At 40.7% G+C, this 17,390-nt stretch overlaps 1 protein-coding gene across 4 annotated transcripts; it reads left to right on the top strand.

Annotated features, from left to right (window-relative positions):
• Positions 1–26: 26 nt before the first annotated feature.
• On the top strand, positions 27–16,378 carry phka2 (phosphorylase kinase, alpha 2 (liver)). 4 transcript variants are annotated; one of them, XM_069697893.1, is made up of 33 exons: positions 27–344; positions 479–568; positions 2,265–2,423; positions 3,378–3,425; positions 4,152–4,320; positions 4,485–4,567; positions 4,920–5,000; positions 5,129–5,227; positions 5,314–5,460; positions 5,556–5,609; positions 5,836–5,958; positions 6,076–6,171; positions 6,676–6,783; positions 7,034–7,112; positions 7,405–7,539; positions 7,736–7,845; positions 8,021–8,165; positions 8,902–8,980; positions 9,101–9,249; positions 9,342–9,512; positions 9,586–9,695; positions 9,779–9,915; positions 10,007–10,169; positions 10,705–10,784; positions 10,882–10,960; positions 11,043–11,172; positions 11,259–11,360; positions 11,864–11,982; positions 12,106–12,129; positions 12,632–12,685; positions 14,136–14,369; positions 14,470–14,670; positions 14,764–16,378. In XM_069697893.1, the coding sequence occupies exons 2-33, from the start codon at positions 491–493 to the stop codon at positions 14,935–14,937; spliced, it is 3,720 nt and encodes a 1,239-aa protein (XP_069553994.1). In that variant the 5' UTR covers positions 27–344; positions 479–490; the 3' UTR covers positions 14,938–16,378. The 4 variants fall into 4 exon arrangements, with proteins under 4 accessions (XP_069553994.1, XP_069553992.1, XP_069553993.1 ...); XM_069697891.1 differs by having other exon boundaries at positions 8,021–8,204; XM_069697892.1 differs by lacking the exon at positions 12,106–12,129 and having other exon boundaries at positions 8,021–8,204.
• Positions 16,379–17,390: the final 1,012 nt, after the last annotated feature.

The raw sequence follows: 17,390 nt of genomic DNA, 5'->3' as shown, positions 1-17,390 counted from the left end.
CCCCTGCAGTCAGATAAAGAAACAACAGGAACATAATGTATTTTGGTCAGGATGGATGTACAGTTGCTCTCACACGTCCTCTGCTGTCCATGAAACTCTGCTATGAAACCACGCGCATCGTCATCTCCAAGCAGCCCCGACGCTACACGTGCACGATTTACACCTGGCTGTCTGTGCGTGCGTGGATCTGAATGCAAGGCTGTCGGCTCGATGTTAGGCTGAATGTTGTTGTTGTCGTCGTCAAAAACAACTGGATGCCACTCCTGCTAGCGAGCTTTAAACAGAGCAGCCTCTGCAGAGGTCGGAGCGCCCGCGGCAGGACTGGAAGTATGGCTCGCTGCCTGGTGAGTTAACTCTGTTTATGGAGATCATTTCAGTCCTTGTATTTATCGTAAAGTGTACCGAGAGGAAAACTGCCAGGTTTTAAGTGCGGCCTGCTTGTTGGGTGGGACATAGACCTGTTGTGTTGTGCGTGCAGTGATCAGTGAGGATGAGGAGCCGCAGTAACTCAGGAGTCCGGCTGGACGGCTATGCCCGGCTGATCCAGGAGACTATCCTGTGTCATCAGGTGAGTCCACACACGCAGACGGTAAAGGCCATGCTTTCAAAAGCTTCATCAAATTTACATCAAACTATGCTTAAAGTTCAAAAAGGAAAAAAAGAAAGAAAAGTACTTAATGCTGCATAACTCTTTTTCTGAATGATAACTATTATTTAGTTGGATCATATTATTAATGTATTACCATGGCTGTATTATTTTCCATCATGCAGCTGGGAAAATAAGGCTAATGTGAACTGCTCTGCATAATAATTGGTACTTTAATGAGTTTTGTTGATGTGTGTTACTTTAAAGGAGGACAAGAACATGAATACAGTGTTTTAAAGGCGAGCTATTTCTGAACAATCTATAAACCATGTAACTGGCTAAGGAGTCAATACCTCAATTCACACTTTTTCAAGTCAGCAGGGTAAGTTCAGTCATTTTGAAAAATAGGGAAATACCCTCTTTATGTGGACAAGGGAACTCGCAGCCTTAGTTGCTTTAGGAAAGATTTACTTTTGTTGTTAAAATGACGAGAACTTTACCCATTGATAAAGTGCTTTGGAGTAAAAAGTACAATATCTTACCTTTTAAATTGTTGTGGATTTAAATAGAATAGCAACATAAATTGCAAGTAGCTATTTAGGAACATAAGACCCTCAAAAGACTGTAGTACAGTATGTTTGTAAAATTGTACTTTGTATGGACGCCTTAAACTGTATATTATTTTGTATTTTTGTAATCACAAGCTTTGTCTTCTCCTTTAAAAATGTGTTAGTAATGCAGATGTTTTGTTTCCCACGTGAGCTTCAACCAGCCTGAGCTGCATAGAAATAAACGAAATATGAACAAAGTTCAGGCCCTGCAATAGGCTGTGCACGTGGAAGGTATGCACTGTTATCTGTCAGTTCATGTTGAGGCACAGTCAACAGCTGCCTAAGTGTAAACTATGACCCAGAAGGGACACTGATAGTGTTAACTTTCCAGGCCCAGGGTGTTGGTTTAGTGTCAGAGGGGGACATAATGAAGTCTCTGGTTCCTTCACCAAAAACTGAAACTATGTAAACTACCATATCATTAGACCCTAACCCCAGTTAAAATAACATTTACTCTCATTTATAGAAATCTGGCCACCCTTTTCCTGTCTTATAATTCACAAATCTTTCATTCTACTATTTGTAGGATATTATAATAATAATAGGAAACTGTCAACTATCAGGGGAGTAACAGGTCAATCAGAAAATGATTGGTAACTATTTTGAAGTAATTTTTCACTTAAAATTGCCAAATCTATGCAGCTGTGAACATTTGCTGCTTTTCATTGTCTTATACGACAGTAAACTGAATATGAAAATGTCACTTTCAAGTCTATGATTTGGTATTATAAACTATTTTTGGATGGTTTTGCACACAAATTGAAAAATAAATTAATCAATAAATAATTGTCAGAAAAAGTGATGCTTGAAAAACAGCGAAAACGGTTGGCTATCCTGCATGAGAGTCAGAACCCAGGGCTTCAAACGTAATATGAAACACATTCTACAGCATTTTGTAACAACTGAAAGCAACCATGACGATATATGAACATTTTTATTTAGCGCCAGACTTTCTTTTTCTGAATTACGGCAGCTGGTCAGTTAAATGTCAGATAAAAGAGACTTTAGTGAGTAAATGAAAGTGTTAAAATGTTAGCAGAACAAATCCGTGTGTGTCTTTGTTTCAGAACCCAGTGACAGGACTTCTTCCTGCCAGTTCCCAGAAGAAGGATGCCTGGGTGAGGGATAATGTGTACAGTGTGCTGGCCGTGTGGGGGCTGGGCATGGCCTACCGCAAGAACGCAGACCGTGATGAAGACAAGGCCAAAGCCTACGAACTGGAGCAGGTTTGTCTGAAACAGAGAAATGGTTAATGTGTACACCAGTGCCTGGTTGTTCTAACAATTATGTTGGGTTAAATCTATTAGAATAGCAATAGCTAGAAAGTTTCTCATTTGATTAACTTACACAAATTTACACTGCAAATAAACTGAAATATCACATTAATCCAAAACAAAATATCTCATTCTCAAGTTAATGTTAAAAATGTTGAGCTACAGGAAATATACAGTGTGGTGAAATTCAACAATTACATTTCTTTCCTAACTCTCAGACCTAATGATATAATTAAGTGCTAACAGAAGCTAAATAACCAGGTGGTTGATTGAAGAAATGGACAGATAACCAATTTTTTTTTTTTATAAGGAATATAGATATTAAAAAAAAGAAAAAAAAAAGATATTCTGGTACCAACTTCACAAAGTTAGAAATTTGGTTTTTTCTATATATCATATTAAAAATTACATAATTTTTGTATTTTTTTGTCAAATTAAGCAAATCAAAAACACTTTGGGTCATTTAATAGTTTTAATGAGCACCAGTAAATCAATAAATTTGATATATTGCTTGACTATTTAGTGATAAAATGATTAATCACGTATCTTGTTTTATTTATTTTAGTTTTTATCACTAAATTAGATGATTACTATTCATACCACACTGCAATTTAGTCTCATTACTTCATCAAGGTCCCAAGTCTACTGAGACTGCACTTGATACCTCTGAAGCGTTGCCGGCTGAAACACACTTTTGTCTCCAGACACAAAACAAGCTGCAGAGCTCATGGAAAGTGTGGAAATAGATACAGCCTCAAGAGATTATCATAGCTGTTTCCTGTCCAGCAGCCCTCTTCACACAATCACAGAGTAACAGTTCACTGGACCAGAAATAGAAAATAATTCATTATAGTGGTGATTTATTTGTATTTTGTTCTGTTTACTGATGATGTGGTTTGTCTGCAGAGTGTGGTGAAACTGATGCAGGGACTTCTGCAGTGCATGATGAGACAGGTAAGAGACAGCTGTATTCACATTAAGTATTCACGTGTTCACTTGCATTTGCATATATGAACATCACGTCCTGACCTGATAAGGTTGTGTCATGGTTCTGAGAGGACACTGTGTTATTCAAACACACGGTTTCATGTCAATATCTCACCCAGGTTCTCAGAAACTTAAACTCATGTAACTCTTCTAGTGAGTCAGAAAAGCAAACAAACAAACTAATGATTAACAATGTTGGTAATCTACATGTTGAAGGGGAAGTGATAGTGGAAGCCGGGCTGCAGAGACATTATGTCCTCTGCTCTCACCTGCCAATACTGAAATTAAGATGCCAAATTCACAGAAGTGTGTGAAAAATACTGCAGTGCTCAGAGAGCCATGAAGAAAAAAGGCTTCATCTGCTGCTGCTGCGATATAATCATCAGTAGATCTAAAGAAATTACTCTGGAGGTCTCACTGGGATGTTGAGGAGCTAAAACATTTAGAAATCAGAAACCTTCATAATGTTGTAATCATGTAAACATGAATATATAATCAGATTACTGAGAATATTATGTCCTGCAGGTAATCAATACACAACACTTGGAGTGCAAGTAGGATGTCTGGATAACACTTAGATTGAACATGATGACTGATAACCTTCACAGATAAGATTCGAGTGTGCATGTAGACATGTTCCTTGAGATCCATCTGATCATGAAACAACTGAGTATTTTGTTCATGTGTCTTCAGGTGGCCAAAGTGGAGAAGTTCAAATACACCCAGAGCACAAAGGACTGCTTGCATGCTAAATATGATACTCCCACCTGTGCCACGGTGGTCAGGGATGACCAATGGGGTCACCTCCAGGTGGACGCCACCTCGATTTACCTGCTGATGCTGGCACAGATGACAGCCTCAGGTACAGTCGTGATGCACGGGGGTCTTTGTATTTATTGCCTTTTCTGTGCCTTTGTTTTCTCTCTACATTATTTCAGAATATAGTTTAATGCATTCCCCATCATTTAAGAAGCCACTGGACACTGAACATGAGTTGGTCAAGACGTTTGATGTGTCATCACGCAGGTCTTCGCATCATCTCGAACCTGGATGAAGTAGCATTTATCCAAAACTTAGTCTTCTACATAGAGGCTGCCTACAAAGTGGCGGTGAGTAACACTTACAGAGGTTTGTTTGGGAGGGAGGTTTCTAGAGACAAAGAAGCTGACATAAAGGTAGTCAGCTGAAATGCTGAAGCTGCAATGAGCGTAACACATTCAAATCTCCAACCAAACTGACGCTGATTGGACTGGATTCTGGGTAATGTAGGCGGCAGGTTTGGATAAGGAAGAAGAATGCATGGAATCAAAAAAAGTCACCACGTTCTGCTGCATCGATTTAGATTTTGTCCTTTGTTTAAAGTCTCCATTATTAATCCGACAAATGCTAAATCGAGGTGTGCTCTAGAGACTGGGGAATTGGGATATAAGAAATTATGTCATGGCCTTTTTACCCCTGTAGGATTATGGGATGTGGGAACGAGGTGACAAGACCAACCAGGGCATCCCTGAGCTGAATGGTAGCTCTGTGGGAATAGCTAAGGTACAGCAGCCACATATTTCTTTTATTGTTGTTGGCATTTATAATATACTACCATGTGTATCCAAGACCAAAAACACGTGTTGGTGCATGGATTGATTTGTGTGTGTTTTTGGGGGATGTTGTTGCAGGCAGCACTGGAAGCCATCGATGAGCTGGATCTGTTTGGTGCTCACGGAGGGCCGAAGTCAGTCATCCACGTTTTGCCTGATGAAGTGGAACACTGTCAGGTACCGTCGACTTTTCCTTCAGCCAGCTCAGCATCACCTCTGCTCGTCTTTCTTCATGCTCAGCACGTTTGTGTGTTTTCCTTCAGTCCATCCTCTGCTCCATGCTGCCAAGAGCTTCAACTTCAAAGGAGATAGATGCTGGGCTTCTGTCTGTCATTTCCTTCCCAGCTTTTGCTGTGGAAGATGCGGACCTGGTGGCCATCACTAAGTCGGAAATCATTAGTAAGCTGCAGGTACGATTTAAGCACGAGTAACTTTGACAACTTTGTACAAAGACACTATACAGTTCAGTATTTTAAACTATACTTTCTGCAATCTTTAATTCCAGGGTCGTTATGGCTGCTGCCGCTTCATCAGGGATGGGTATCTTTGTCCAAAAGAGGTATTACACTCTACATACTGATAAGCTAAATAATAATAATAATAATAATAATAATACATTTACTTAAAAGGAACATGCAAACATTCAACAAATAAACAGTTAAATCAGAGGAAGTGCACTTTTTAAGTGTCCTAGGTGATTTAGTGGAAGTTTTTCCACTGTAAGATAATTATGTATTGTGTTATTTGAGCTGAAAGGTTCAAGTTCCTAACTAATGTGTCATTAGGATCCATCTCGGCTGCACTACGATCCTGCGGAGCTCAAGCTGTTTGAGAATATTGAATGTGAATGGCCTGTGTTCTGGACTTATCTCGTCCTGGACGGTATCTTTACTGGAGATCAAGTGCAGGTGATAAAACCAAATACACTCGTCAATATGTGGTTCCTGCTGTTTTCACAGTCATGGAGTCACTTTGAATGACTGTGTGTGTCTAATATTAAAGAAAGGACTGTGTACTTTTCACAGGTGCAGGAGTACCGTGAAGCACTGGAGGGCATTTTGATCAGAGGGAAGAACGGCATCAAACTGGTGCCTGAACTTTATGCTGTTCCACCTGACAAGGTATCTCACTTCAATAGATGGTACAACATATGATATATTGCACCTTTATTAAAAATTATAGTCACATTCTAGATGTATGATCTGACAAAATAAACAAACCAGTCTGAAGAAACTCCTAAGGGTACGTCACGGTCCCTTGTTTTGCATGGAGCAGCTTTTATATATGTAGCTGTATTGTATTGTTTTAAGTCCAAAAAGCTTAACAAGTTTTAAAGGACTCCATGCTGTAGCTACTATAGATAAAACAACAATAACAGTTGGTCAAAACCTAGTATACAGCTAGACTGCGTGTGACATGCACGAGGGCTTTTAATTAGAAACAAGGGCTTTTAATTAGAAATGGACAAAAGAACTCTTGGAATTAGCTTGACCAATGGTGTAACCTTTTCACAGTGACAGAGAAGTGCCAAAAACTGCAGTTCCTCAATAGGCCACATGAGGCTGGCTCCAAAAGAGACAGTACAGTACAGTAACCATGAGAAATTTTTTTTTGCCTCTTTACAGGTGGAGGAGGAGTACAGCAATCCTCACTCAGTGGACAGAGTGGCTATGGGACAGCTGCCGCACATGTGGGGACAGTCACTCTACATCTTGAGCTGTCTTTTGGCTGAGGTACCGACGGGGCCCTCATTCACCACCTTAAGTTGTAGCTTGGCGACAGTTTGTTATTACTCTGTCTATCACGGCAGTAGATCATGTCACAGATCAGGAATAATGCAGATTTTGTTTTGTAAATGAGGACAAAATGCTCAACTACAAAATGTTGCAATGAAAACACAGACCACATTGCTTTTATAAATGTAAAAATACAGTAAATATAATAATTTTCCCTCTTTTTCTGTCTGTTACTTTCTGGGTTTAGGGTTTTTTAGCACCAGGAGAAATAGATCCTCTCAACAGGAGATTCTCTACAAACTTGAAGCCAGATGTTGTGGTACAAGGTTGGTGATTAGTTTGTGGGAAAAGTCAGCCTCGATACTCCCAGAAAAATTGGGAAAATCTGCTACAAAAAGAAAGATTATGATTTAATGAGGCTCCTGTGAGGCTGCAAATGTATTTGAAGTTTGTTGAATGGATTAAAATAGTTTGGAGGACATAAACCAAACACAGCTTCAAAAATATCAATCTCCAAGACTTGTTTCTGATGTTGTTCTGGTATTAGCGTTGATTTGCTTCCAGAATTCCTTATATATGACAGGATATGATGTATTTCTTTTTGTATGTGTTTGTCAGTTTGTGTTCTAGCAGAGTCGAAGGAGATCCAAGAGTTGTTACGGGATCTTGGGATCGAAGTACAGACGATGGCAGAAGTTCTGCCTATCAGGGTCATCCCTGCTCGCATCCTCAGCCACGTCTATGTCCGACTGGGTAAACAAGCACTCCTTTCCTTTGTGCACAGCTGAGTGTGTGTGTGTGTGTGTGTGTGTGTGTGTGTGTGTGTGTGTGTGTGTGTGTGTGTGTGTGTGTGTGTGTGTGTGTGTGTGTGTGTGTGTGTGTGTGTGTGTGTGTGTGTGTGTGTGTGTGTGTGTAAAAATAGGAGTAACAAGTGGTGTCATTGCCACAGGGAACTGCAAGAAACTGAATTTGAGTGGGAGGCCGTACAGACACATCGGAGTCCTGGGAACATCCAAATTCTACGAGATCAGAAATCGCTCGTACATATTCACCCCTCAGGTAAAACCAGGATGACAGGATGTGATGCTCATAACCACGATAACAAAGCTAGGTAAAAGAAGGCAGTGATAAACAATAATGATGAATATTTTTTACTTTTATTTCTTTCCTTTCTTCCTGTTTTTTCTCCCTTCTGCTTCTTCTTCTTCTTCTTTTCTGTGCTCTCTGTTGTCAGTTTCTGGATCAGCACCATTTCTACCTGGCGCTGGACAACCAGATGATTGTGGAGATGTTACGAACAGAGCTGGCCTATCTTTCTTCTTGCTGGAGGATGACGGGGCGGCCCACACTCACTTTCCCTGTCACCCGCAGCATGCTGGGTATGAAGGCTCTGAACGAACGCAAAGACACAGCAATCAGTAACTATCCCATATAGAATACTTTATAGTATAGAAATATTTCATACCTTAATGTTTTTATGGTTTTTATGGAGATGACACTGTTGGATGTAAATCAAACAGCAACTTTAGGATACATAAGCTAATAGACTTTTGTAGCTTCCGGGTTTCCGTGTTGTGCGGCCGGCTGCACGTGCTCATTCGTGCTTATCCTTCAGCAAGACTAAGCTGTGTCTAACTCTCTGTGGTCATCCATGCATTCAATTATTTGTTATTGTTTATTGCTGTGAGGAACTTTGTGCATTGTATTGTGGGGCAATAGTGCAGTCTGTTCAAAAATCTAATATTTTTTTTAGTCCAGAATTGCCATGTACTATGGATTTAAAACACATATTTAATTTTCTGTGTTGATGGAAGTTTTGACGCGCAAAACCTTCTGATATTATTTCATTAGAGCATCTTGAAGAAATGTCACCCAAAAGTATTTAAAACTTAGACATGATAAAGGTGAAATGATAAACAATTTGGCCAATAGACCCGTAAATAATAAGAAGTCACATTCCTGCATCCTCTGTAATACACTCTAGATTGTGTTGAACATACAGTTTAGGTGCATGTAGCTCTGATCTTGAAAGTGCACACATGTATATTTCCATTTTTCTCTTTTGCCAAATTATTTCACTGTAATTTCCAACTGTAATCTACTGTTTACATCCAGTTGAAGACGGAGATGCGATTGATCCGTGTATCCTAGCAACCCTCAGGAAACTACAGGATAGCTATTTTGCTGGAGTGAGGTTAGTTTCCATCCGTATGACACTTACAACACAAGTGTGTTGAAATGTCTGCAACATAACAGTATGTGTTACTTCTCCCGCCTGTGTGGGTTCGGATACTTTGTATGAACGTCACTGCAGGGTGCAGATGTCAGACCTCTCCAGTGTCCAGACCACTTCGTTCCACACGCGCCTTACTTTCCTGGATGAAGACACCGACGACAGCTTACTTGAAGATGAGGAGGATGATAACGAATATGGCGAAGAATACAACACTTGCGGGCTCTCAGGTAGTTACGGGTTATGTTTGCTATGTTTCATTGATATTTGATTATTTAAGTTTAACTGTACATAAATGTGGCGTGTATACATTTAAATCCAGGTGGCTCAAAAGACATGTTTGACAAGTACCTCACCCAGCTCCTGCACAGCACCACCACCAAGTGCCATCTTCCTCCCATCCAGAGTGGGCAGCACCATGTCTTCAGTGCTGAACACACCACCAGAGACATCCTGTCTTTTATGGCGCAGGTGCAGGGCCTGAACATACCCAGTGAGTTATTAAGAATAATATTTATTTTTTAAAATTTTAGAATACATGGTTTTAATTAGTGTGTATGTTTCAGAGTCTTCCATGTATCTACCTGTGACTCCCGTCATGAACAAACACCGCAGATCTCTCAACCTCCTTGTCGTTCCTCATGCTCCGCATGGCCCACATGTGAAACAGCACAAGGTAGGCATCAGCAGATCCCTCTCAACCTTGTTTCTCTTGTGACTTCAGTACTGCTTCAGTGTTTTTGTCTTAACTCTCACAAGCCCCACAGTGCTGCCGATCTGCACCTGCCTCGAGACTCTCATGGCAACACAGACTTTGCGGCGCTGGTGAGGCAGCTGAAAGAGTGTCCCACTCTGCAGGACCAGGCGGACATCCTCTACATTCTCTACGTCATGAAGTACGGACATAGAGACAGAACATATTAATAAGTAAACAGCGGGCCTTTCTGTAATTTCCTATCCTGATTTTCTTTTTGTTCTCATAACCAGAGGAGCTGATTGGCTGGTGGAGTTGTCGGGTCCTGGACAGGGTGGGGTCACTGTGCGTTCTCTGTTGGAGGAGCTGTACGTAGAAGCTGGAGCCTGCAAAGAGTGGGGGCTCATTAGATACATCTCTGGAATACTACGCAAGAGCGTGGAGGTCCTCGCTGAGGTCAGTGACAATCATTTTCATCACAGCAAACAATGGGGCGGTTTAGCAGCTGGTTAGAAACTGTTTTTAAACCAAAAGGTTCTTCGTCAGCAACATACAGCTGGTCGGAGAGATCTCTTGATACGAGACGTCTTAAATGTTTAGACACGATACAAAACTGAGGAAAACCTCAGTGTGCATACATATATTTGCATTAAAAGAAGATGCTACCTCTCTTTAGCAGCATGTTAACATGTAGCTGCAACAGTAGCAGTGTATCAATAAATTTTCCTCTGCGTATTCGACATATTAGCTCTCAGATCCGAGATCCACCTCATGACAACCGGATCCTAACTGGCACAGCAAAAACTAAAATATTTTGGACCTGGACCTACTCAGCTCCTGGGTCAGATCTTAGGATCCAAGCGGACACATTATTGACCCTCTTGTCTGTGATGGAGATTAAAGGACATTTTAAAGCGTGTCCTTTAAAACAACAGTAAGTTATGGGTTTATTTAAATAATTTAGTTCCACCTGTATTTGTCTTTTCTTCAGGCCTGCACAGATCTGATTTCCCATCACAAGCAGCTGACTGTAGGTCTCCCTCCTGAACCCAGGGAAAGAGTGATCACAGTGTAAGCTGAAGTAATAGATACCAAAGAAATGGTGTGACTCAACAGATTTCGTGCTTTGCTCCATTATCTAACACATAAACCAACTGTTTCCTTTCAGTCCACTTCCTCCCGAGGAGTTGAACAGTCTTATCTATGAAGCCAGTGGTCAGGACATCAGTATAGCCGTGCTCACTCAGGTAAATCTGTCACCTTTTGGACCTTTTTTCACAGAGCTCTTTCAGATGCTGATCTCACATCGGTGTGTGTTTTTTCACATAGGAGATCATGGTGTATCTCGCCATGTACGTGCGCTCGCAGCCTGCTCTGTTTGGCGACATGCTCCGACTCAGGATCGGACTCATCATGCAAGTGATGGCCACTGAGCTGGCTCGCAGCCTGCACTGTTCTGGTAGATAAACAAGTTATCACTGTGAGTAGAAAACAAACTACTCGTGCCTGCACAGGAGCATACAAAACCATGTGACGTCTTTGCAGGGGAGGAGGCATCTGAGAGCTTGATGAGCCTGAGTCCGTTCGGCATGAAGAGCCTGCTGCATCACATCCTCAGCGGCAAGGAGTTTGGGGTGGAGAGAAGCAGTGAGTTTTCTTTCCCTCCTTTGCCTTATTTTTAGCTATGTCAGCAGCCCTAGAGATGTCGGTCTGCCCGTTCCTCCACACTGAAATATCCTGACAATTATTTCATGTATTGCCACTGCGATCTTTTACTTTTTGCTTTAACTGTTTCCATTTATTATGTGACACCCCGAAACATCTGTGTGATAATCATGGTCATGTTTTTTTTATCACTCTAACACAAAAAGATTACATCACCATTTAAAAACCTCTGAGAGTCCTGATCCCTTCTACACTATGAATACTTTTATACTTATGAACAGCAATTAATCAGGGATATTGGCCTCCAACTTTCCTAAAAAAAGACTAAATCTGAAGACCATGTCTATGATCTTGAAGACAAGTTTCTGGTGTTCCAGATGTTCCTGATGTTGGCACCAATTCAGAGTCCTGAGACCATATAATAGTATAAGTGTTTTATGCCTTTTTTTTTTTTATGTTGTTTTGTCTCCGTTTGTATTTATCAGTGCGCCCAATCCAGTCCACAGCGACAAGTCCTGCAATCTCCATCCATGAACTCGGCCACACAGGAGCCACCAAGACTGAACGCACAGGAATACACAAACTCAAGAGTGAGATAAAACAGGTGGGAAGCACAAACTGAATAGTAATCAGGATGTATCATTACAAATATGCTTTATCTACTCGGTCTCTCTGTGTTAGTGTCTGTTTATGAATACAATAACAATGTTCTTGCCTTTGATTGCAGCTGGATGACTCCCGGCCTCTCAGTGTGGGTTGGCTTTGATAATATCTAGCATGTGACTGTTTCTAACTTCGGTCTAATCAACCGAACCGTCGGCTAAATCCTGCTCATAAACCACCCGCTCCATAGGTGGAGTGACTCTCATTTCATCACACATCAGTAGGAGAACATCGTCTGCTTCTCTTCCATGTGTCATAAAGTAAATGTCTGTAAGGAAAAGGTTTTTTGTTGGAGTATCACATTTAAAAGTTTCTGAACCAGTGCAGACCTCGATTAAGCTGCTTTTAATTCGCCCACCCTCTGTGATAACATTTGATCATGGAGGCCCATGGTTTGTTTTTCAAATGGTCTTTCTTGTTTTAGTCATGTACAACAATCTTTTTCACCAGTTGATTTTACAGAGTTGGATTATACCTCTCACCAGTACCTTTATCCTCCGTGTGGCTGCAGCATCGTCATGTCTGCAGTATGAGATCCATGTGAACAATCTCAAACTGTCCTCTCATCTGTCATCCATCTCCATGTGTAGATCTTCAGTGGCGGTTTTTCCACGAGTAGCACTTTTACCTCTCCTCGCTCCACGGTAAACCATTTCATCTCCGCTGGTTCATGTTAACTTTGTCTTTTCTAGGGTTTCTGTAGGCAGAAGGTTTGTATACACTGAGTGAAGTCATGCTAGAAGCATTTTTCATTTAGATTTCATAATTAATGTAGGTGTGTCTCACTGTGATTTGCTTTATTTAAGGATGAGGATGCTGTTATTGTCTCTTTATTATTGTTTACAACTGTCCTAAAGACACCAAAGCCACAGATAAATGTATCCTTCAAACCAAATATGAGCTGTGTTGTCAAAGCCTGGAATAACGTAAAGCCAGTATCGTGCAAAAACTTTTAAAAATGAAAACAGGAGCACAAGGAGACGTTCTTATTCTTTCATTGCTATAAATTTAGCTGGTGTTTGTAATTCTGAAACTAATCTCCTGCATTCTTAAGTCCATTATGTGTCACACACTGAACAGCGATCTCTCTTCTGTTGCTGATCTTTTTCCATATTTATACTGATTTAGTAGTTAGACAAACTGTGAAGAATAAACCTCACTGGGTGGGTTTATTATAATAAAACAATATGTCAGGTACTGCAACAGTATAGATCTTTTTGTCACAGTTACACAAGAGAGAGGACTCAAACACACGACACAGGAGGTGGAGATTGAAGCAAAAGCTTTATTCATGTAGTTCTTCAAGCTCCAGGCAAACAAAAAACACTGGAGCAGGCAAAAATCAGGAACTGGCAAAAGTCATACAGATAGAAAGTAATAAGCTGGAAAGGAGACACAGGACTATGTAAACATGAGGCTGACCAAACACAGGCGGGCATAAAAACAGGCAGGAAAAGGACACATAGGAAGGAAGTAAATAAACTAAGGCACATAGGGTGAGTGATTAAAAATAAAACAAGAAATATAACGACAAAAAAGTCAAAACTGTGACACTTTAATATTTCGGATGATAATTTGTGGAGGCACAAGTTATATCAGGCTGTTGCCACACAGATAACACTTGTTAGTTAATTCATTGTTTTGTTTGTGTATTCAGAGTTATTATTAATATCACCAAGATATACAGTGATGGCAGCCTTGTCCTTTGATGTCTACTAAAGTGTCTCGTATTGCCAAGTTTGATGGAGCATCAGTTTGCATGAATGACTGCACGGACTGTAACTATAGATAAATATTAAAACTGTTGTGTGTGTGTGTTTGCACTACTACAAAACAAATGTCAACCTTATTTCCATGTATTTGTTGTAGAATGACAAATCTATACATGCTATTACTCTTGTCAGGTGGTGGTTGGTGAAGCAAAGCAGTGCAGGAAAAATTGCAGTTATTGGTTGTGTTGTTCAGATACTACTGACAAGTGTAATGGTGTACATCAAAAATAATATATTTAGAGTACATGGAGATGAGGTTGAAAATCAGCACCGTGCTCCATTACATATGTTGTATCAGCATCTTCCTGTTGTCTCACCGCAGCGCTGCAGCAGCCCCTCCACCCCCAGTGGCATCCTGTCCCCAGTGAGTACCGGTCCAGGAGACGGACAGCTGCACTGGGAGGAGAGGCAGGGCCAGTGGCTGAGGAGACGCAGGCTGGATGGAGCTATCAACAGAGTACCAGTGGGCTTTTACCAGAAGGTCTGGAAGATCCTGCAGAAGTGTCATGGCCTGTCCATTGACGGATACGTGTTGCCCTCTTCCACCACAAGAGAGGTAGCATCTTGCAGACTTGCTGTTAAAGCTGGATTTAGGAGTTTCCTGTGTGTGTGTGTGCGTGCATTGATGTGTGTTTATTTCTTTGTTTTCTGTTAAGATGACAGCAGGAGAGATCAAGTTTGCGGTGCAAGTGGAGTCTGTCCTGAACCACGTCCCTCAGCCGGAGTACCGACAGCTGCTGGTGGAGACTGTGCTGGTTCTGGGTCTGATAGCAGACGTAGATGTGAACAGCATCGGGGGTATTATCCACGTGGACCGCATCGTGCATTTGGCCAATGACCTTTTCTTCACTGACCAGGTACCAACCACTGCCAAGAGAGACATTTTAGTTTGATAGGATAGTAATGGTATTTGTTTATGGGTTCACTCTCTTGTACCTCCGTGTCCCTAGGAATCTCACAGCGACAGCGATTATTTCCTTGAGAAGGACCCAGCAACTGGAATCTGCAACTTTTTCTACGACAGCGCCCCCAGTGGAAGCTATGGCACCATGACCTATCTCTCCAAGGCGGCAATCACTTATGTCCAGGACTTCCTGCCCAGTTCCAGCTGCCTGATGCAGTGAATAAGAAGACCCGTGTGTCTGGCTGCTCCTGACAGACTGAAGACACCAGAATAGACACGTTTTACAACTAAAAGATTGACTGGCTAAAGGCAGGCAAAGCTTCTTGTCATCAGCTCATAAAATCCATGTGGTGCTTGTAAGTATTTCCGCCTCAATAACCTCTAGCTCTCATATACTGACGTGATATCATAGCCTTGGCAGCTGATTAGAACTACTATATAAGAATTGAACTTGTCTTCGTGAAGCTCGACTGTGAACTTATTTATTATGTAAAAAATAAATGTTCATGATAATATAACTTTTAATGACGAACAAAATTCAGATTGGGATAATGGCAATATTCCAACTGGTTTACGTAATGACATCATACCTTTACACAACATGGCGGTATGTTTTGTGCATAACATAACTTACTTACTGACTGAAAGCGGCTCAACAGTGGAGTTAGTTCCAAACAGAGCAGCGACTTCAGTAGTGTTGACCTGGTTTGGTTACAAAAGATCAGATGTATAATAAACCGCAGTAATGTTAGTTTTTACTGAATATTTGAAGGCAAATTCTTACGTTATTGCTGCCAAAAATAAACCACTTATTTTGTTGCAATTTTATCTGCTTGAAATTAAATTAAATATTAATGGTGAAATTAATAAAAAAAAAAAATGCTGTCCTTTGTCATATCAAGAATATTCTTGTAGCAGAAGTTATTATCTTATTTTAGGGCCATACCGCCCAGCTCTACAAGACTTCCTCCCATTTTATTTAAATTAACATTTGCAGAGATCTAAGCACATCTCTGGAAAATATTATATTAATAGTTGTTCGGTGTTATAATTAAATGTCAAACTGTAAACATTGTGACAATTGCTGCCTTCAAATTACAATTTTTTCCCCCTAAAATCTATAACTTTTCTGACTTTGTTGTTTTATCTATATTTAGTAATGTTGTCATTTATTTTTTTACTGCAATAACTGACCTAAACACGTGGGAAAATGTTTTTTTTTGCCACAGGTGCATGTTAAATAATTGACCTCTGATAGCTTCCAGGCTTTTAATGATTCAGTGTCCACAATACTGAAACTTGCTTGATGTAGTCTTGTGTTAATATTAACTTGTGTAGGAAACAACCATTGTTGTCTTTGAATGCTGAGAACTTTTTGTCTTTGTTTTTGTGTTGTGTGTTTTCTACAATCATTGATAATTACCTATCTGTGCTTATGAAGGTTATTCTACTGACATGTCCATTCAACATTACCTCAACATACTAAAGGTTTGTTCATATGTGTGCTGTGAAAGTTTATTTTGGGTATGTTTGGGCAGAGTTCTTGTTCATACGAATACATAAAGTGACCTCCAGGAGTGTGTTAACAGGAGAGTGAAATTAGTTTTTTTTTTTGCTATTAATATGTTTAGTGTGAAATAAACAACTTTAATGTGAAGGTCTTCACGTGTACACGCAGATTGTCCTCTTTCACGGAAATCTGAATCAGCTTTATTGACCAGGTATGTTTACACACGGAATTTGACTCTGGTCGAAATGAGTGTTGTGTTGTTGCCTCACTTTCAGCTGTGCAAAAGTAAATTAACAGGTGACTGACAGGTGAAACTCGTTGCTCAGGTGTTTCATTTTACACTGATTGGCCATGAAGACAATGCAGACATTCTAACCTGTAGACAAGCACAGGTGGAATTAATGACGGCCCAGTTCCATGCAGCGACTCAGAAAGACAGGACAGTGAACCAACATTTACAGAAGCAGGACCTCCCTAAAGTAAAATGGAGCCATTGTCAGTCCGCCTGTATTATTTGATCAACATGAAGACCAGAAGACTTACTATGACAGAAATACAGCTCTTCTGTTCGAAGACAGAACAAACAAAAATCAGCACGGGGTACGGGTATAAGAAATACAGCAGAAAAGAAACCACTGGTGAACTTTAAAATAAAACACAGGACAGGTAACTGGGGAAAACAACTGCAACTGGTGACAGAAAAATCCTCACAGACTTCAACAGCACAATTACAGAGGCTACACCGCAACATGCAAACCTCTTATAAGCAGCAAGAAATGCCAGAAAGGTTTTGAAGCAAAGCTTTATGAACCGACGAGCCCAAAATGAACCTTAATCAAAAGGATGGAAAGCAAAAAGTGTGGAAAATAGCAGGTCCAGAGTTTCTTCAGCAGTATTTGTGGCAGTTCTGCTTCAGGCAAAGCATCCCGGAGAGGAAGACTTTGATCTGTCGGCCTCTAAATTGAGTGCAGGCAGCAGCAGCAGGCTGGGAATAATACAAATAAATCTCATCTTGTAACCTGTCGCCTCTAATGCCACTCATCATGGTCCAGAAATCCCTCCAGCCGAGGACACTTTCATACACGCTGTCTGACTGTCACCTGCAGTCCTTACCGGGAACAACATGCTATTTTGTGGAAACTCACTTAGTGAAGCGCATGATA

This window comes from Brachyistius frenatus, unplaced genomic scaffold (genome assembly GCF_029030835.1).
Source record: "Brachyistius frenatus isolate BFR_SWC_R1_liver_20210118 unplaced genomic scaffold, ASM2903083v1 Contig_24, whole genome shotgun sequence".
Classification (NCBI taxonomy): Eukaryota; Metazoa; Chordata; class Actinopteri; family Embiotocidae; genus Brachyistius; species Brachyistius frenatus.
Note: the sequence above shows the minus strand (reverse complement) of the source record. Positions and strands in the feature narration are given on the sequence as shown.